Source organism: Malania oleifera, chromosome 4, assembly GCF_029873635.1.
Source record: "Malania oleifera isolate guangnan ecotype guangnan chromosome 4, ASM2987363v1, whole genome shotgun sequence".
NCBI classification, from domain to species: Eukaryota; Viridiplantae; Streptophyta; class Magnoliopsida; order Santalales; family Ximeniaceae; genus Malania; species Malania oleifera.
Window position 1 is genome coordinate 123,155,845 of NC_080420.1, and position 21,670 is coordinate 123,177,514.

At 37.7% G+C, this 21,670-nt stretch overlaps 1 protein-coding gene and 1 long non-coding RNA gene across 4 annotated transcripts; one reads left to right on the plus strand and one right to left on the minus strand.

The window, feature by feature from the left end:
• Positions 1-372: 372 nt before the first annotated feature.
• LOC131154387 (putative RNA polymerase II subunit B1 CTD phosphatase RPAP2 homolog) lies at positions 373-17,259 on the minus strand. 3 transcript variants are annotated; one of them, XM_058107115.1, is made up of 7 exons: positions 17,137-17,259; positions 16,343-17,037; positions 15,498-16,139; positions 15,183-15,376; positions 14,824-15,087; positions 1,541-1,699; positions 373-828 (listed from the first exon to the last, which is right to left on the minus strand). In XM_058107115.1, the coding sequence occupies exons 2-7, from the start codon at positions 16,932-16,934 to the stop codon at positions 724-726; spliced, it is 1,956 nt and encodes a 651-aa protein (XP_057963098.1). In that variant the 5' UTR covers positions 16,935-17,037; positions 17,137-17,259; the 3' UTR covers positions 373-723. The 3 variants fall into 3 exon arrangements, with proteins under 3 accessions (XP_057963098.1, XP_057963099.1, XP_057963100.1); XM_058107116.1 differs by having other exon boundaries at positions 16,343-17,040; positions 17,137-17,257; XM_058107117.1 differs by lacking the exon at positions 373-828 and adding an exon at positions 1,971-2,029 and having other exon boundaries at positions 1,564-1,699.
• Positions 17,114-21,269, plus strand: LOC131154388 (uncharacterized). Its single transcript, XR_009136430.1, has 2 exons — positions 17,114-17,435; positions 19,096-21,269. It is a non-coding gene; the product is annotated as an uncharacterized LOC131154388 (long non-coding RNA).
• Positions 21,270-21,670: the final 401 nt, after the last annotated feature.

Genomic DNA, 21,670 nt, shown 5'->3' on the forward strand with positions numbered 1-21,670 from the left:
ATACAGGGGATTAGATTAATGTAATAACTTCTCCACTATACTCTTTTCTCATCCATTGGAAGCCCAATTCTCCACCATCAAAACTCTACTTGAAACTACAAGCAACTCTAATATGAAAAATCTAAAAATATCCGCAAGAATTGTACTGGCGAAACGCACAGGATTGAAAAATCGACTTTTTGGTGGTGGGGGGGGGGGGGGGGGGGGTAAAGCCCCAAAAACTTCTTCCTGAACGAACTTTAAGTTAGAATACCTTCTAAATAACAATATTCTACATGATTTGACAATGCTCTTAGATTCAAGAAACTCCTATGAACAAATTTTCACTAAAAGAATAAAGCATGAACCTCCACTACAACAGCACGAGTAGCATTTTTACCTCAACTTAAAAATGATAAGCTTCCATATGAAAAATCTTAAAATACATCCACAAAGACTAGACACAATGCCCTAGAGTGGAGTCTACATATCCCATGAAGATGTTTAATTGTTTGTGTACAGAATATTTAGGACAGATCAAAGAGTGGGAGCAAAAATCTGGTCCACCATGGCAATCTGTGTCTAATGGTCTCCAGATTCAATAACATAAGGCCAAAGGCAACAGCAATTTTTATACCATATTGAATAATTTATGATAAAAAGATTTCTGTACAGTTTCAAATATTTGGAAGACATTTATTGATTTCAGGAAATCCTGATCGGGAAACAGAGATTTCTGTTTCATTAACCTCCCATCTGTGAAGAAAGCTGAGGCGATCGGCCAAGGGGGATGATGAGATCCCTCATAACCTCGTAATCTTCCACGCCTATTTGGGCGCCATCAAGAACCTGTTTAGCGCAAAAGCAGATGGGGCATTAAGATGGTCAGAGAGAGAAAATGCAGCAAATATCAGGAATGCGATTAGGTTCCACAGTAACAAATTTATTGTTCATGTCTCATTGAAAAAAGCACACTGCACGATATCAGAGTTTGATGTGTTAGCTACCTGTCGTTGTTTTTAGAAAACTGAAGTTTTCAAATTGGGTATTGCATAGCCCAACTTTCAGCCAGTCACCCCAAAATCATTTTGCAAGATACTTGGTTCCTTCCAAATGTGTGTTTTCTTATGCAGAAGTTAGGCAACAAAAAAGTAATAAATAGCCCAACTTTCTGCCAGACACCCCAAAGTCATTTCGCATGATACTTGGTTCCTTCCAAAAGTGTGTTTTCTTTTGCAGAAGTTAGGCAACAAAAAAGTAATAAATAGATTCCTCTTAAATTTAAGAATCTTCTCATGCACATCAAGGACATCTTGAAATGGACATTTCACCGACATTCCCAAGCACAAAAAATAAAAAAAAATAACCACTGAACACATTACTTTGACATAATTTTGGACATTCAACAAACTGACTGCCCAAAATCCAAATAAACAGATCTCAGGATCAATGAAATTATCTTAGGGCCTACGAAGATTGATGCATTTGAATATTACATCCACCATAGATAAAATAAAGAAAAATATAGAAAGAGAAAATTCAATAAAATTTGGCATCTCACCTTATGAAGCAACAACCTCCTATCTGTCAAGTGTGGGGTAAGTGAAGGGATCCTACAAACAGAAAGCGCTTCAATAAACAGAAGGTCAATCACTTGCCACTGTTTCACTTGGAATGATGGAACTGCATCCATAAAAGACATTGTATCCAGCAAGTGCCCCTGCATAAAAACCTGTTAGTGAGCGTGCCTGTGCGCACAAACACAAAATGTAACAAATATATTTTTTGCAATGTTACAATGAACTTGGTAAACTAGCAACTGACATAAATGAAATGCTAAATAAATCAACTGGAATATAGAATTTGTTCAAATCATACATGGTTGGTGATGAAAAGCCAAAACTAGCAAGCCAGTTACTTGGTTTGAATAGCCAAAAGCAAAGTCAAAAGAGTAAATAGCAGAAGTCACTTATGTTAGAATACTACTTTACCTAAAAGGTTAAGCTGTCAGGTTGTGGACCAACAATGTATATCAAGCTTTAACACTCCCCTGCACGCGCAGCCCAACAGCAAGTGAAGAGATACACAGAGAATAGATAACACCCCATTACGGTGAACATAAAAATTTTTTGAACACCACATAATAAATGCAAGCAACAAGACTACTAGAACTCAGGACCTCCTGGTAACCAACTCTGAAACCACTTTTCCTCAAAGCTTAAGTCGTTAGGTTGAGGTTGCGAGCCAACAATGTGTATAAAGCAATAAAAACTTAAAATGTGCTTGTTCATGGAATCGCAGCTGTCTCTCTGGAACATCCCCACGATTCTTCGAAGCCATATATTTGTCTATGAGAACACTTTTGTTTGGTTTTGCATTATAGGATACCTGGAGAATCTACACAGGATATCCATGTCTGTATTTGGTTCAACATGGGAATCCTACCAAGTCTTTCAATATGATTCCAAAATATACTTAGCCAGTGTAAAAAAATAGATGAAAAATATGCAATTTTTTCATACTTCATGAAGGAATTATTATAATACTACAATATCGTCAATACAGTAGCAGCAGCAAGGGAGATGAACAGAACAGCAGTAAGGGTACTGCCCAAGGGGGAAATAGGGTGATAAAGAAAGAGGGGAGGAAGAGGAAAAAGAGCGAAGGAAGCAGGAAGAAGAGGAGAGGGAGAAGGAGATGAACACTCACTTCTCCATTCAATTCATAAAACTAACTCTTATAAGGTTTCTGGCCCTACTTACAAGAAAGCCTCAAGCACAAGAGATCACACTTCAACAACAACAACAAAACCAAGCCTTAGTCCCACTAAGTAGGATCGACTATATGAATCCTTTTCCGCCAATTTATCTGATCATGGACCATTTCTTTTAATAGATTTAAGGATATTAAATTCTTACTCACTATCTCCTCCCAAGTTATTTTAGGTCTACCCCTACCCCTTCTACTGCCCCTCACAATAACTAAATCACTCTTCCTCACAGGTGCACTATAAGGCCTACATTGCAAGTGTCCATACCATCGGAGTCGTCCCTCCCTTATCTTATCTTCTATAAGAGTTACACCTAACTTATCACGAATATGTTCATTCCTTAATTTATCTTTTAATGTTATACCACTCATCCATCTAAGCATTCTCATCTCGGTAACTTTTACTTTTTGGATATTTTGTTTCTTCGTCGCCCAACATTCCGATCCATATAGCATAACTGGTCTTATAGCTGTCCTATAAAAACGTCCTTTTCAATTTTAAGGGTATTCTACGATCACATAGCACACTTGAAGCACTTCTCCATTTTAACTAACCTGCTTTAACTTTATGCATTACATTATCTTCAATTTCTCCTTCAGCTAGCATAATAGATCCAAGGTATCGAAATCTACAAGTGCTATTTATTTCTTCATCATCAAGTTTAACTTTATCTTCAATATTCCTCCTATCATTACTAAAATTACATTTCATATATTTTGTTTTATTTCTACTTATCCTAAAGCCTCTAGATTCCAAAGCTTCTCTCCATAATTCTAACTCAGCCTCTACTCCGTCCCTAGTTTCGTCAATTAATACAATATCATCTGCAAACAACATACATCATGGAACCTCCTTTTGAATACTCTTAGTCAATTGGTCCATCATACAAGAGATCACACTTAAATCCCCAAAATACATGAAATTACAAATAAACTCCTAAAAATACATATCTATTGCAAACAAAGGCCCTAAATACACATAGGCTTGCTACAAATAAACTTTGGTCTCCAAATTGGGTCAAAGTGATCCATACAATTACCCGCTTAAGCCATTGATATCAAAATATTACATAATATTGTAAACAATTATGTATAATAGCATGTGATGATAGTATATTATAAGGTAAAGTACATATGCCAGAACTACTCTCTCGATTTCGTAGCACTTTAATAATACTCTCCCATAGTACTGAAGATAACATGAAAACCAAAAGCAAGGCCTGAGTTAAGCAAGTCAACTGCATTTACAGTCGGCGAATTCAGATTGCCAAAACACAACCAAAACATCATCCAAGTTAAAGCACCATGGTTACAGAATAAAGAAAGCTCAGCAGTACGCCCCAGTATAGCAAAATAAATCAATCAAATTCTGTTTATCATCACAGAGGCAGCCACCATGCTCTGCACAAGGTGGCTAGGCACAATCATTGTATGCACTGGGTGGCAGACACTTCCTCCACCTAACACATGCACTTGCTTCTCTCCCTCAATCCAGTTACAACCGGGTAACCTCTCCGGGCTTATCGTCCTCAAATTTCCCTCAGCTCCGTAACATCATTTCATCAGCATTTGGAAGCAAAGATATTTGGGGTGCTTTGTCAGACATGTTTCATAGAATATTCCTAAAGCTTCCTGATGGAGGACTATCCACATTACCTAGGCCACCCACTCGGCACACGCATTCTAGGCATAGGTTTAAGAAGGTTTAGGAAATATTCAAAATGGACTATGAGGACCTCTTTGTATTTCTTTTAATGACTTCCTGTAGTCTTTTGAAATTATGTTTAGTTGGGCCTGATTTGTAAATATGTGTTAGTTGTAGTGGTATAAGTGCGTAAATATGTGTTCGTTGTAGTAGTGGTTTAAGTGCTGGAAATGCAGGTTGATGTACAATTATTGCTTTGAATTCATACCACTGCAGTTTTTTACCTCTGTTTCTCTCTCCTGGTTCCTGCATTCTTCTTCTTGTTCTTATTCTTCTTCTTCTCTCCCAATATCTAAATCTTAATATTTGTTCTACATCAAAATAACTCCGCCTGTGATGCACTTAATGTCCTAATTTTTTCACACACAGCCGGTCCCAAGCCCGGGTAAAGGAGGAGGGTTGCGTTAGGTAGTTGACAGCCAACGTAAAATTCGTCAGATCACTATGATATGAATCCTTATCGAATATTTACTGAGGCGTCCCCAACGAGCGACGCGTTGCACTTGAACCACTCGGGTGTAGCGAAAAGTGTGCGAGGGTGGGCTAGGTCGTCACCCCGAAGCAATGCACCGTGTCAGCGCCCGAGTATGGTGTCAAATATGCGAGGGTTCCTGCATCATTCTGGACATGGGCAGGTAAAGACATTAGTTCAGGAAACTAGAATTAGATTAGCAACTTGGAATATAGGGACACTTACGGGTAAAAGCATGAAAATTTAGGCATTATTATAAAAAAAAACTTGAAAGATAGCGTTGTGGATGTAACTAGAGTAGGAGATAGAATGATAAAAATCAAGATGGTATTAGGACAAGAGATAATAAATATCATTAGTGCTTATGCTCCTCAAGTCGGTTTAGCAAAAAGTCTTAAGAGACAATTTTGGGAAGATATGGATAGTATCATACAAGACATACCAAGGACTGAGAAAATATTTATAGGATGAGATCAGAATAGACACATTGGAAGAGATAATAAAAATTATGAGAGGATACATAGAGGATATGGATATGGAGACAAAAATGAGTCTGGGGAGATGATCTTAGACTTCGCTATGTCATGTGATTTTAGTATAATGAATACTTGCTTTAAGAAGAGAGAAGAACACTAAATAACCTTTAAAAGTGGACAAAATAGAAGTCAAATAGATTTTTTTTTAACTAGGAGGGTAGATCGTTTATCATGCAAGGATTGTAAAGTTATTCCAGGTGAAAGTCTAACCACACAACATAGAGTCTTAGTGTTAGATATATGTATTAAAAAAATGGAAAAAGAAGGATAAAATAAACCAGTATAAGAGAACTAGATGGTAGAACCTAAAAGGAGAAAATATAATAAAATTTAAAGATAAAATGATTAAAGATGGGGATTGAACCATAAAGGATGGGATAGATACAAATACTCTTTGGAATAGATTAGTTAGCTCTATTAAAAAGATAGCAAAAGATATTTTAGGTGAGTCAAATGGAAGATTCTCGAATAGCAAAGAGAGTAGGTGGTGGGATAAAGATGTACAAAAAATGATAAAGACAAAAGGAATTTGGTATAAAACGTGGCAAAAATGTAGAAACAGAGATAACTTTGAAAAATATAAGGAGGCAAGAAAAGATGCAAAAAAGGCCGTTAGGGAAGCTAAATATAGATCATTTAATAGTTTGTATGATAGATTAGGTACAAAAGAAGGGGAAAGAGATATATTTAAACTTGCTAAAGTTAGAAAAATGAAGAGTAAGGACTTAGGAAATGTAAAATGTATAAAATGTGAGGATGATATTGTCTTGGTTAAAGATGAAGACATTAAAGAAAGATGGCGAAGTTACTTTAGTAAGTTGTTTAATGAAAACCAAATAGAAGGCTTAAACTTAGAATAGTCAAATAAGGAAAAGACTAAAAATATGAGATTTATTCGCAAAATTAGAGTTAACGAAGTTAAGTTCGCACTAAAAAAGATGAAAAATGGGAAAGCTATGAGACTAGATAACATCCCAATTGAAGTTTGGGAATGCTTAGGCGATAACGGAATTATATGGTTAACTAATTTATTTAATACAATTGTCAAAACTAAGAAAATGTCATATGAATGGGGGAAAAGCACTTTAATACCTATATACAAAAATAAAGGAGATATTTAAAATTGTACTAACTATCGTGAAATAAAACTTATGAGTCATACGATGAAACTATAGGAAAGGGTAGTTGAACAAAGATAAAGGTTAGAAATGAAGGTCTCAGAAAATCAATTTGATTTTATGCCTAGGAGATCTACCACAGAAGCTATTTATCTTTTAAGAAGATTAATGGAAAAGTTTAGGGAAAAGAAGAGAGAATTGCATATGATTTTTATTGACCTTGAGAAAACATATGATAGGATACTTAGGGAAGTTCTATGGTGAATTTTAGAAAGAAAAAAAAAAGGTGTATGTAGTAGGTATACCGATGTCATTAAGGATATGTATGATGGAGTAATGACTAGTGTAAGGACTATCGATGGAGAAACTAGAGAATTTCCAATCACCATAGGTGTGCATCAAGGATCTGCTTTGAGTCCTCATCTTTTTACTTTAGTGATGGACCAATTGTCTCTCCCTCTCATTTTCTCCTCTTTTCTCCATTTTCTTTGATTTTTTGGGATTTCTTGAGTTTTCCTACGGGCCAAATAGTAAAAACAGGGGTTGGGTTGACCTAGGTGTTTGACTCAAGATGGGTTAGGCTAGAGTCTGGTTTGGGCCGAGGAGTTTTGGGTTGACTTGGGCAAGTTTTAGATTTTTAGGCTTGGGTTTGGATTATGGGTTTGATTGGGTTGGGCTGGGGTAAGTTAAATTAACCTGGGTTGGGTTTAGTTTGGGTTTGGTCAAGGATAGAGCTTAGGCTTGTGTTTGGGCCTAAGTGGATTGGGTTGGAGGTGGGTTTAGTTAGGTCAATGAGCTTAGGTTGGTTTTTGGGCTTGATCAAGTTTTGGATTTCAATTTGGGCTGACTTAGGTTTTGGGCCGAGGGATATGGGCTAGTTCAGATTAGGATGGACAAGGTTTGAGTTGGGCCAAGTTTAAATTGGGTTTGATTTAGTTTTGAGTTTGGTCAAGGCTTGGGCTTGGGTTAGGGTTATTGTGTCAAGGTTTTAAGTAGGTTTGATTTGAGTTCAAGGTAGGGTTGACGGGTGGGGGTCAATTAGCTCAGGTCAAGGTTAAGTTGAATCGGGTCAACAAATTGATTTGACTTGGGTGCATGTCATTGGACCCAAGCATTTAGGTAAGCCTGAATTGGGTTTTGGGGGCCTTTGACTCGGGTCATGGGTGGTCTGACCCGAGTATTTGGGTCGCTTTTAGGGTTCTATTTGGGGTATTTTGGGGACAAATTTTGGGGTATGAGAGACTGAAATAATGATTCTTGTTTTGAGTTTTGAGTCTAAACAAATTATAGACTAGCAATGTTTAAAACATTATTGAATGGGCGGTTTCAAACTGTTAAACCCAATTGCAAATTTTTCAAATAGACATTTTCACACTGCCCCTTAATTTGTTTCAAAAATCCTCACCCAATCATGCAACAAACCCTAACTCTCAATATCCTACAGCACTCATCCAATCAAACCATCAGAAAAATTTATGTACTTATTGAAATAAGAGAGAACTAAAGGTATGGGACCTATGGGCTACTTACTTTTTTAGGTCCTCTCTTTTTTTTTCACTATTTTTACCTACTGAGCTTCTCTCTGCAGCCCCCTGAATTCTGCTTTAAGAACTCTGCATTGCTCCCTTCTTCTGTCTTCAATTTGCTCTCTACTTCTCTTCTTCACTCCAATCTGAATATCTTCTTTGTTGCTCTTACTCTCAATGATTCCTGCCCAAAGTTCCCAAAGCCTCTTCCTTTTAATGTCTTTTCTACTGGAATCTTATTCTCTCTATCAATGATTTTTCCCAAAATCTCCAAAGCCTCCTCAAAGCCGTATTTATAGCCAGCTAGCATGAGAACTAGCTCCCTAGAAAGTGCAGATTATGGGTGCCCATGGAAAGCGCCAAATAGGAAAACGCAAATTATGGGAAAGGAGATGACACAGCTGTTTCCTAAGAGCAGCCATGGGGGAATGAAAGGGACTTTAAGTGAAGGTTCACAATGGACCTTTGACTACCTCCAGCCCCGAAATGGGCTCCAATTCAAAAGAAAGGCTCACAATGGGCCTTAACCACCCCAAATAAACCCACAAAGAGCTTCTATTTCAAAATCAGGCCCATAGTGGGTCTCAAATCACCAATTAGCCTAATTAGGTTGCAATATAAGCAATGGACCCACAATGGTTTTAAATCACAAAATTGGCCCAAAATGGGCCTAAAATGCCTTGATATGTAACCCTAACATTAAAGTTCTTCTGTGCATGCAGCTGAGGAAGAAGGTCCATTGCAAGCAGCTCCAAGAATGAAGCTCAATCTTTCTTTTTGTATTTTCTTCTTCCCTTTGAATATTGTACCTGTGATGCACATGGATGAATGAATGTAAAAAAAAAACAATTTGTACAAAAAGCCCCATGAATGAAATTTCACTTCAACAGAGTGAGGTTGAGAGAGTCAAAATGAGGGATCCGATTAGGTGAAGGCCTTTGATGGCACCTCTAACTAATGGCTAAAAAGAACTAAAAATAAAGAATAAAATTTTAAAACCTCTAAAGTTTTACAATATAATGGCCAGATAAAATGGAGCGTCCACATAGGGTATCAACCTAACCCTAGGCATGCTCCACATTCCCCTTGGTGATGTTACAAAAAGGTCGAGGTAGATGTGTGGGCCTATGATGGGAAATTAAACCCGAGCTCCTTTCAAAGATGGAGGATTTCTTTAATTGGTACCGTTATATGGGGTAAGGACAAAGTTTGATTTGCCAAGATGAAACTTGTAGAATCAACAAAGTATAGGCAAACTGCGGAACAAACCCTAGAATGGTTGGGTGAACCTCATATTACTTTATGGGAAGTGATAAGACAACAAATGAAAGAAAAGTACATCCCTCAGTGAGTTTTTGAACCATAAACAGACCACTACTTTAGCCAGCCACATTGATCGATTTGAGGAGCTAATGCTTAGGAGTTATATTGTTAAAATCACACCTCACACTATGGCTAGGTTTGTGAATGATCTTAAGGAGGATGTTAGGCGAGAGGTTGAGTTGTTCTCTCCAAATTCTTTAGAGAAAGCTTATCAAAAAGCTCCTCCCATGTAAAAGTACTTCAAGAGCTCTCCCGTAGGTCTTCATATCAGGTAAGTGAGTCACGTCATTCCAAACCCTTTCCTCAACCTAGGCTTACCATCCCTTAATCTACCTCAAGAGAGAACTCTACAAAGCAAATAGAGTCACATTATGTTGTTCGCTGTGGTGGACCTAGTATGCTAGTACCTCATTTGTGTAGTGTCATCATTGCCATGCTAGAGGTCATATTGTGACCATTGTCCCCAACGAGCATTAGCTTTAGAGCGTGAAACTAATGATCTGGCTAATCGTGAGGATCAAGTTGTAGATGTCATTGAGTACTCAAGAGATTAGGGTGAGCTTGTTGACGCTTTTGGGGAGGAGGATCCCCATGTTAATATGGTTAGGTGTGTCTTATCCATAGCCATGGACAATAAGAAGTGGAAACGGACCATTATTTCCCACACTATCATTCGTTGTGGAGATAGGACGTGTAAGTTAGTTATTGATAGGGTAGTAGCATGAATGTGATCTCCACAGCAACTCTAGGAAGATTGATCCTTAAGGGAGAGCCACACTCTCATCCTTTAAGGTGAATTGGGTAAAAAAAACAAATCTAGCAATTACCAAGAGATGTCTTGTACCCATCTAAAAGAGAGATTATAAGGATAGGATCTATAATGATGTACTCCCAATGGATGTGGCCCATGTCCTGTTAGAGCAACTATGGTTATTTGATCATGATGTAACCAATCATGGTAAGAAAAGCACTTAATGTTTTTTAGGCACAAAGAGAAGACAATCATTTTGACCCCTGCAAGACCACTCCCAAGGATCTTAAGGAACAAGGTAGGCCGTGTTAGTACCCACTTGAGGTAGGGGAGTTGCTAGTTGAGTTCTCTGACATTGTGCCCAATGAGTTACCTAGTGAGCTACCACCTATGCACGACATCAGCATGCCATAGATCTCATTCCAGGTTCACAATTACCTAACTTACCACCTTATAGAATGAACCCTAAATAGCGTGTTGAATTGAATAGGCAAGTAGGAGAACTTCGTGACGACTTTGTGAGACAGCCTTAGTCCATGTGTTGTACTAGCTCTTCTTACTCCGAAAAAGAATGGATCTTGGAGAGTGTGAGTGGGTAGCACAGCCATCAACAAAATCACCATTAAGTATAGGTTCCCTATCCCAAGACTTTAGGATATGCTTGACATGTTAGCTAGCTCTAGTTGGTACTCCAAGATTGACGTGCAATGGGTATCACCAAATTAGAATTAGACCAAGATATAAGTGGAAAACAGCTTTTAATACTAGGATGGTTTATTTGATTGGTTGGTCATGCCTCTTGGACTCTCCAATGCCCCAACATTTATATGAGGGTTATGACGCATGTTTTGCAACCATTCATATGAAAGTTCCTAGTGGTCTACTTTGATGATACACTAGTCTACAATAAAACTGAGGAGCACTTGATACATCTTCATAAGTTCTTTGTCACCTTGATGGAAGCAAAGTTGTTTGCTAACCTCAAGAAGTGTAGCTTCTTACAGTCTAGTGTGCTCTTGCTTGGTTTTATGATCTCCGCACAAAGAATAGGCACTAATCTGGAAAAAGTTAAAGCCATTAGAGAGCGGCCTAAGCCTAGAACCATTTCTAAAGTTCATAGTTTTCATGGCCTCACTACTTTCTGTAGGCAATTCATAGGGCATTTTGGCACCATCATGGCTCCTATCACGGAGTGTTTGAAGAAAGGAGAGTTTCATTGAACCCATCAACTACTAGAGCTTTTAGAGAGGTCAAACAGAAGATGACTAAAGCACTTGTACTTAGGCATCCAAACTTAAGAAGTGTTCTTGAGGTGGCTTGTGATGCCTTTGGGATAGGTATAGATAGGGTATTAAGTCAGAAAGGACATCCAATAGCACTTTTCAATGAAAAACTCTCAAATGCCAAACAGAGATATAGCAGATGTGATAGAGAGTTTTATGTTGTAGTGAGATCCCTTTAACAATGGAGATACTATTTGTTACCCAAGAGTTTTTACTCTTTTCCAACCACCTAGCTTTGCAATATCTAAGCAAGCAGAAGATGTTGAATGCGAAGCATGTTGCTTGGTGGAGTGCCTTAACGAGTACACTTTTGTTCCTAAGCATTGTTCGGTGTTGGGAATAAAGTGTAATTGTGTTTAATCATTTGAAGGACGCATAGTCCACTTGTCCTAATTTCAGGCTTATCTTCGGGAGATGAGTGAGGGCCATATAGAGATTTTGTAAATTTCGTCACCCATGAGGGATAGAGGTACTAGGTGATGCTTTCCCCATACTCCTTTTAGAGATCTTTTAGTTTGGGAATAACATGTCAGAGAGTTAGCTGGCCACTTGGGGAGTGATAAAACCATCGCCTTAGTTCAGGATATGGTTTATTGGCCTCCCTTAAGGAGGGATGTTGCTAGGATAGTGTCCTAGTGTCGTACCTGTGAGTTAGTCAAATCTAAGAGACAACACTGGCATACCCCAATGCCATTGCCATACATGCCTTGGAGAGACCTAAGTATGATTTTGTTCTTGGACTCCCCAAAACAACCAAGGGAGATGATTTATATTTCTTGTTGTTGACTATTTCTCCAAGATGGCACATTTCATCCCATGTAATTAGACTTCTAATTCATCTCATGTAGCTAAATTGTTCTTTAGGGAGGTCACCATATTGCATGGATTGTCAACCTCCATAGTGTCTGATAGGGATATTAAGTTCTCTAGCTACTTTTAGAAGACACTTTGGAAAATGAGCAGGATTTGCTGTTTTCTTTTGCTTGCTGCCTCCAAACTGATGGTCAAGTTGTGGTTGTGAATCGTAGTCTTAGTGATCTACAAATGCGTATGGTGGGAGAAATAAAACAAGGCAATTGGCACGTGGTGCTACCAACTGTTGAGTGTACTTATAATAATTCTATGAAAAAGTCCATGAGTAAAAGTCCTTTTGAGTGTATATTTGGTCCATGCACCCATTTATCTTGCTTGTTTGCCACCATATGCCCATGTTTCATTTTCTTAGATAGGAAAAAAGAAGATATATTGAAGAAAAGGACAAGGAGTTACACTAAAGGGGGGATAAGAAAATCTCCTAAATAGAGCAAAAAGACAAAATAATATAAAAATTACACAAAAGCCCCTCTCCAAAATATATGCCCGTATTTCTAAGCTTGTTGAGTCTTTTGCTCATCACATTCATGAGTTGTATACTGAGGTTAGGCAAAAAACTTGCTACCAGTAATATGGATTATAAACTTGCTACAGATGTGCATCGTAGAGCTAGAGAGTTTAATGTAAGTGATAGTGTCATGGCTCGTATAAGAATTGAATGCTCGTGCCATTGGTCCTCTCCTCATCCTTAAGAAACTTGGACCTACATATTTACTTGATTTACCTACGCATATGACAATTAGTCCAATTTCTAATGTAGAGGATTTTGACATCTTACTAAGGCACTTTTAAGCCTCTTAGTTTGCCATTTGATGCTCATGCAAGTACTACAACTCCTCAACCTCCTTCTGTCTAGAGCACAGTTAACAATGGAGTCTATCTTGGATGATGAGTTTGTGACATCTCCTTACAGATTTCATTGCTACTTGGTTCAATGGAGAGGTCGTCCAAAGTTTGGTGCTACATGGCTTGCCAAGGATGATGTTTGTGACAACGCTCCTGACTTGCTAGAGTCAAATTTGTAGTCCCACTTTGTGGAGCAAAGTTCCTTTTAACTCAGGGGAGAATGATGGAGGACCATCCACATCCCCTAGGCCGCCCTTAAGAAGGTTTACGAAATGTGTACAGAGGACCTCTTTTTTTTCTTTCTTTTAATGACTTCCTATAGTCTTTTGTAATTATGTTTTTAACTAGGTCATATTTGTAAATATGTGCTAGTTGTAGTAGTGGTTTAAGTGTTAGCTGTGCAAGTTGATGTACAATTATTGATTTGAATTCAAACTATTGTAGTTCCCCCCCCCCCCACTCTCTCTCTCTCTCTCTTCTTTAGGTTCCTGCATTCTTCTAATTCTCTCTTTACATCCTGCATTCTTCTAATTCTCTCTTTACATCCTGCATTCTTCTAATTCTCTCTTTATATCTAAATCTTAATATTTGCCCTGCATCATTTCCACTCCTAAGCCATCTTCTGTAACCTTTTCTCATAGAATTCCATATAACAATATCTTTAGGAGAACCCTATTAACCACCCCTTTTCCCTTTGCAAGATGGCTGCATTTAACAGACATATAGACTGTCATCAAAAACTCCGCTTGTGATGCACTCAATATCCTAAATCTTTTCACACAACCAGTCCCAAGCTTGGTAAAAGAGTTACATTAGGTAGCTGACAGCTAGCATAAAACTTGTTAGATCTCTAAAATATGAATCTATTATGCATTGGGCATCCACTACAAGCGATGTGCTGTACTTGTACCACTCAGGTATAGAAAAAAATGGGCAAGGCCAGGCTAGGTCATCTGAAGCAATGTGTCATGTCAGCATCTGGGTACGATGTCAAATATGCAAAGGCTCCCGCATCATGGGCCCATAAAGAATTTAGTTCAAAAGACTAGAGTCAAATTGATATTATGGAATTTAGGGACACTTAACGGAATATAAACATGCAAGAAATTGAGCACAACAGACACCCAAAAAATCGTGGTGTGAGATATCGGTATGCAAGCAACACAACTAAAGGTTATCAACCAAGACTAAGAAGAGCTTTGAGAAGCATCATGAGAAATGAAACTGTGCTATGGTAATCCACAAGCCTGAAAATAACTTACAGTCACTACATTTACAATTTTCCTTCTGCTATAACATAATTTTACATGGAGCGATATTATAAAATGGACATAATGACAAATCATATGTCAAGCTTGCACAGGGAGAGGAAATGTTATGCAATCCATGGAATAGCGACTTTGTCAACGTAAATGGCATTATTACAAATTATAGTTTGTCAATATGCGAAAAATTTATTTGTGAAGTCGAACTATCACAGTATTAATTAAACTAGTGAAGAAAAACTATCACCATATAACTAAATCCTAATGTAAATTTAAGCATCAATATTTCTTAATGAAACTATAACACACAAGCTCAGTCAAATGCTTTTATTAATAATGCATCAATACAAACAAAATGACCAGATCAGAGCTAGTACCAATCCTTTCTCCAGACTGGACAGTGGCGTAGGCAGCCTGAGATCAGCAACAAGTCCAGGCAAAGCCCGAGCAAGACAACCAGCAAGAGTTTGCTTGATTTCTGAAGAACGGCCATCAGATAAAACAATCTTCCTAGGATATTCCCTCCCATTTACCAATAAAAAGTCTTCATGGGTACTTTCATCCCCTCCATAAATGTAAGCAAGAGACGAGGACGTTATCCATGCAAAGAGTGCCATCCACATCATTGCAAATGGTGATAACTAAGAAACATCAAACACCACATGTACTCAAGCATAACTCTATAAAATGATTCAGGAAAGCAAATAACTGAATATACGGGAACCAAGACACTCACAGTCAAACAAAATCCCTCTGGCGGACTATCATACCAGGAATCTTCGGGGTCAAATAAATCATCTGGTGTAATTCCTGGTTTTCTAGGCCAGTTTGAAGGAGTTGGCTCTGGTTCAAGTACATCAGTTTCCTCCTCGCATTCACCCTCGTCTGCATCATGCGGGCATGGCAGTATAATAATCCCAGCTTCGGATGCTGAAAACCACATATAACAAAAACATATTCAATGAAAAACTAAACCAAAAAATCAAAATCAAAAAAGAAAAAAAAAACACTTTACTGAGCTATCCAAACCAAAATAAAACTACAAATGCACCTGCATCAGTGCCATTTGATTCTCCAGATGCAGCTGCTTCAGCTGCCTGGCTCAATGCTGTTGCACATGCTTCTGCTGATGCAAACCGAAATGAATCATCATCTCCTCCCATGTCAGAACTGTTTGATCTCTCAGCACCTTCTTTAGTAAATTCCATTTCCTGGACCTCACAAAGATCTCCATTGCCTACACTATCAGTTTTCTCATCAGCCCAAGTGACCGTGCGAGCTGGTTTCTTCACACCCAAAGATTTTAAAGAGGATTTCAGCATTCCACTTGATTGGTTCACTGATTCAGCACAAATATCCTTTCTTGCTTGCACAGAATTCACATTGGAACTGTTCTGGCAAGCTCCTGAAGACACTTCTGCAATGCTAAGCACCTCTTTAGTGGCAAATTCATGCCTCCCTTGTTTTGCTTCATTTTGTAAGGGAACAGACGTCGTCTCCAATATTGTGAACTGACCTCCTACGTCTTTTTTAACTGATTTTCCTTTTGATTCTTTTACATTTGTATTGGAAACAGTCTTTGCTTGACCTGCTGTTTTCGAAATGCTATACTCATCTTCACTGATTATAGCACTCATGAAGTCCATCTCATTAAATACCATGCCCTCTTCCTTGGTACGATTAGATTTAGACTCTGAAATTTGTTATTCAAGCTTTAACCACAGACATATTTTACTTTAATTTGATGAAAGAGGGTAACATCAATGCGCATGTAAATTGTTCACAATTCTAATATTTATGTGTCAAAACAAAAACTATTAAATCAGATTATGCAGGTACAAGTACATAAGTTAATTCGATGATTGCAAGTAAAAGTTGAATATTGGAAGTGCTCACCTTTATTGCAATTTTTTGAACATTCAGGCTTGGTAGCACGATCTATCTGTGGAACGTAGCCTTCAATTGCATTTGATGGACCAACCCAGTCTTGCAAAGACACTTCCCCAACTTCTGCTTCAGGTTTTTCCTGAATAGTCAAATCAGAAAACCCTAATTTCCCATTCTGTCCCAAACCCTCCTCAAATTCCAAGCTTAAATCCCCAAACAACCTCAAAACCTCATCTATTTTCAATGGATTCACTACAGAGCACCTCTCTTCCTGCAAACTCGCAGCAAATGCACGACTATTGACAACACAAGCGGAAGAGCAGTACAAATAGGTTTCATGGAGGTCATAAACTTTGTGCTCCTTCAGAGAAATCCGGTACCGGCCCTTTCGAGGGCGGATGGAGGGCAAGGGATTGGCACACAGAGGGTATCCACAAAGGTTAGTGATTGAACGCTCAGTGACAACATCTTGGTAGTCACCGCGAGACAATAAGGTTCCAGCAGAGAAGAGGTGGTCTTCGTTTTGGATGCCCTTAAGGAGGGCAAGTTGCAGCTTGTGAACGGCATCTTTGACAGATGCTGCGTGATCCTTGTTCGCCATTGGAGAAGAGCTTCTGAAGCAGAGATTACGATTTGCTTTGTTCAGTGTTGGAGTGTCAAGGCTTGAAGAGATCCAGGCCGTCCGTTCTTTTCAGATCCAACAGCTGCTGTTGGGGGGGGGTTGTTGTAATTTGATACTTATGTGTTGTAAATAAATAAATAAAAAACACAGGAGGGGGCGGGGGTTCTTCCATTCTTCACACCTCAGTTTTCAGCTTATTGGAAGAAAGAAAAAGTGCAGCGGAGCCGAGTCGTCTTCCCTGGCAGAACCGCGAGTCTTCTTCACCCGAGCAGAGGAGACGCTTTCTTTTCTCCAGCAGCGAGAGACTCCTGCAGAGCCGTGAGGTTTTTTCATTACCAGCCGTGAGAGTCTTCCCAGCCGAGGGTTTCTTCAGCCGCGCGGGAGAGCGAGGGTCGCGAGAGAGAAGGAGACGGCAGGAGGGCGTTCGGCGTTGGGGGGATCTCCAATCTCCAACGGAGGTTCGCACAAGGGTAAGGCAAGGTAAAAGTTCAGATTTAGTTTCTTGGGAGGATTTCAGGGAGGAATATAGGGAGAAACCGAGGTTCTTCGCAGGTTGGGCTGATTTTCAGAGAAGATCAGTAAGACAAGAAAGAATAAATCTTTGTGTACCTATATTTATTTTTACTGATTTAATATAATGTCTCTGAAGATAAATTTTAATTTTTGAGCTGTGTTCTTGGAATTGGGTAATTGGCTTATTTACATTTTGCTGAATTTATGGTTGACTTTACTGAATATTGGGAAGGTGAACACATATTTTTCTTGATGCTAGGTGTGATATGGTTGATGCTTAGATTAAAATCTGAAAATTAAATTAACAATCAGCTAAATTACACACAACATTGAGAAATAAAACCTACACTGAATAAGGAATTGTTTGGAACCGCTTATGGAAAAGTGCTCAATTAGAAGTGTTCTGTTAATAAATACCGTAATAGAGAAGTGTTGAAAGTCATAATTACTATTTGGTAGTGTCTAAAAATAAGTTTTGCATACACACTTATAAACATATAAACATATATTTATAATTTATTTATTCTCATTTTGTATTATTTTGGGATAACCTCAATATTTGTTTTAAGAAGCAAAGTAATTAAAAGAGCTTTTGTATTATTTCATTTCATTCAAAATGCTAATATCGATTTACTTTTTTTATTTCTATGTGTTTGCACTATTTTTTTCCTTTTCCCATCCATTTTCACCCTCCTAAAATTCTTTTAATTCCACATCCTCATTCCCGCGGCCTTAAATATAGCATAAAAAGTGTTGTTTTTAAATTGATATAAAGACATAAAAAATGGTATTTAAAATTAAAAAATATATATTTTTACAAATTTTTAAAACATTTACTCAAAGTTGTATTCCAGAATGTAAATTTTAGATTTTGATTTAAATTTGTATGAATTTAGATAAAATTAATAGTGCTTAATACTCAAATTTGTTATAAGAAGTGCATGAATCTATATTACTACTGCTACCATATAAATCATATTACTCTATTGCAAAAAATAATTTATACATTATAATACAAAATAAATACTATGATGTTAATAATTAATTAAATTAAACTTTTTAATTAATTTTTTCTAACTTACATAATTCATCATTATTATTTCCTAATTAACAATAATATATTATTAGTAATCAATGCTTCTTTTGGAATCATTCTTTTGGTTTCTTTCGAGGAATGTTGAAGGGATAGGAGAGGGGCTTTGATGTAAATGTTTTTCTTTTATTTCTTTGCTCGCCTTTGTTTTATTTTTGTTAGAAGAAAGCAGACTGCTACAGTAAATTTTTCAATTGCCTCCTTAAAAATATATGTAATATTAGGATTATTTAGTACATAATTTCAAGCTGATCTCAGATAGGGGTGAGCATAATTCGGGGAAACCCGAATTAACCGACCGAAATTGGTCGGTTCGGTTCGGTTAAAAAAATCAATTCGGTCGGTTCGGTTATGTTTCATTAAAGTTCGGTGAATCGGGTTTCGGTTTGGTGAATAGGAAATGTTAATTCGGTTAACCGATTAACCAATTTAATAATTAATTAAATTTTAAATATAAATTAGTATCTATTAATTTGTTAAAGGCAGCAGGCGGCAGCTCCTTCCTCCTTAGATTTGTGCCTTCTGTGGTTGCAGGTGAAGTGCGACAGAGAAACAAACTTGGAGTCTGAAACTGAACTGGGTAACGAAGAGTAAGGGATGTGGGTGGCCATGAGAGGATCGGATTGAAATTCAAAACTGGAGATGGCATTAATGGCGTACCGAAGGGGAGCGGTTGAAAATAACGGAAAGAAGATAATGCCCACTTTGAATCTTTACACCAACATCCTAGTAGACGCTCTGGTTGCCTCCGACATTCTCAAAGATGCCTCCAAAGTTGCTGCCAAGATTATTGATAAACCAGAATTTGTAAAGTACCCATTTACCCACCACCTCCTAATTCGTAATCTTCATGCACTTGTTTTTGTGCTGTTGGTTTCCTTCTATTTCTTGTTGTTAGCTCTTTTCTTTTTCACATAACAGCGATACATTGACTGGCAACTGTTCGACGAAATTACTCTTCCAACCTGAAACTCTTCTGCTGATACTTCATTTGCCCACTTCAAGTTCTGCTGCTGTCTTACTTTTCTTGTTGACATTTCACCTGGGGCAAAATTTGTTTTTAAACTCTGACAGAGGATAGGGCCATGAATGCCATCTTTGCATTCTTACCTTGAACTATTTCCTTACAATGATTCATATGACAATGAATTTTAAGAATTCTTTTCTATTCCAATTACATGACAAAATATAATTTATTTGCTATTCCAAACTTCAATTAATTAATTAATTCGGTTAAATTCGGTTAACCGAATTACCCGAAAAGATAATTCGGTCGGGTTCGGTTCGGTGAGGCCCAGCGGTTCGGTCGGTTCGGTTAACAACATTCATTAACCGAAAATTTCGGTTAATTCGGTTAATTAACCAAATTTGGCCGAACCGACCGTTTGCTCACCCCTAATCTCAGAAGCCCAACATGTTGTCTTCTAAAATTTTCTTTCTTAAGTTGCAACTAACAACAGCATTATGGAAAGAACTTAAAATGTTTGCAAATAGAAGTAAACATAAAGACAGGAACAAATTAAATTATGAAAACGAATGTTAAATATCTGATAAAATTCAAATATGGATTTAAGTTCAATCACTAAATACCGTAAGTATGATTTCTAATACTAAAGCTTTGAAGATTTACTCTTGTTTATTCATAGAATCAAAGAGAAATAATTTAAATCGAGTCGTCGGGCCCTTTTATAATATAAAGGGGTCTGAATAGATAACTTGAGTGTGCTATAAAAATCTTCTTGGTCCAATTTGCTCAACTTCATCATTGGAGAATATATAGTGCTGAAATGAATTCTCCTGTCCTAATTAAGTTTAATAAATTGTTTTGAAAAATATATATATTTTACCTCTAGGGTTTCACAAAAATGTTAACCTTCAACACATTGAATTCCTTTACCTGTTTATTAAATATCTTGATTATCAGAAGGAAACTGAATTCAACACAAGAAAATCAAAAAGCAAAAGAAAAATCACAAGGCTGGCCCCTGCTAAGGGAGGAGAAGACGGGGCAGAGTTGACAAGCAGAGAGTCACACAATCGGTCCAACAGGTATACGCCACCATTCGATCATCCCTACGGCTATAATGCTTCTCATTTCTCCGTCTATTTGCAAACATTCATACAATCACTGCACGAACGGCACGAACATTGACAAATGAATTCACCGTTCACGTTCACTCATATCATATGAACACAAGCAATGACAAACACCTTCACATGAACACAAACTTAACAACACACAAACAGAAAACAAACCGAGGTCCTCAATCAAACACACAAAACTCCATCAAACATCGAACCTTCACGTTATAGAAACCCCCCATTACCAGCTCAATGTTCATCATTCTCCACCATTTCAACCCAAAGGTCCTCAATCACTCCAAATCCCTACGACTAAGCCGACCATCAGAAAATTCCCCAGACGAAAAGAACACGAAAACAGAGAACACACCGAGGTCTCACCTGTAACCGCACCCCTCACTCACCGAAAATTGCTCTGGCGAAAACCAATCGCCGAAGCCCCACCGTCGCAAGGCCACTGTTAGTACCGTACGACCTTATCCTCTGCTTTCGAAACTCCTACGAATGCCGAATTGAACCCCCCGCGTCTGGCAATCACAGTTCCGGACTCATTGAGCCCAGAATTCTGCGAACCCTAGAGAGCACAAGACGAAGCGTAGAGGAAGAGACCGAGAGAGGAGAAGGACAGAGAAAGCTGAAGCATGCGGTCTGTTCTATATATATTTTTCCCAATAAAATTGAATACAATTAGTATTTTAATATTATATTATTTAGAAAATTCTCGAAAAAAACTACTTAAGAAATCCTCAAAAGTAAAATCAAAATAATTTTGATAAATCATGAGCTTTACCATAAGTTATAGAAAAATATTTTAGTAATTTTCGTGTGAATATTAACTATTGATAGAGGTATATTGGAGTCAAATATACCTACCAGCTAGTCAGATTTGACTCGTTATATAATTTAATTTAAATAAATTATTTTTAGTTAAAATTGAGACGATGTGTAATTAATATAACAAGTGTCACAAAAATGTTAATACCTTCTCGATGCACAAACACGCTCTTAAACTCTTAAGTTTTTTAAT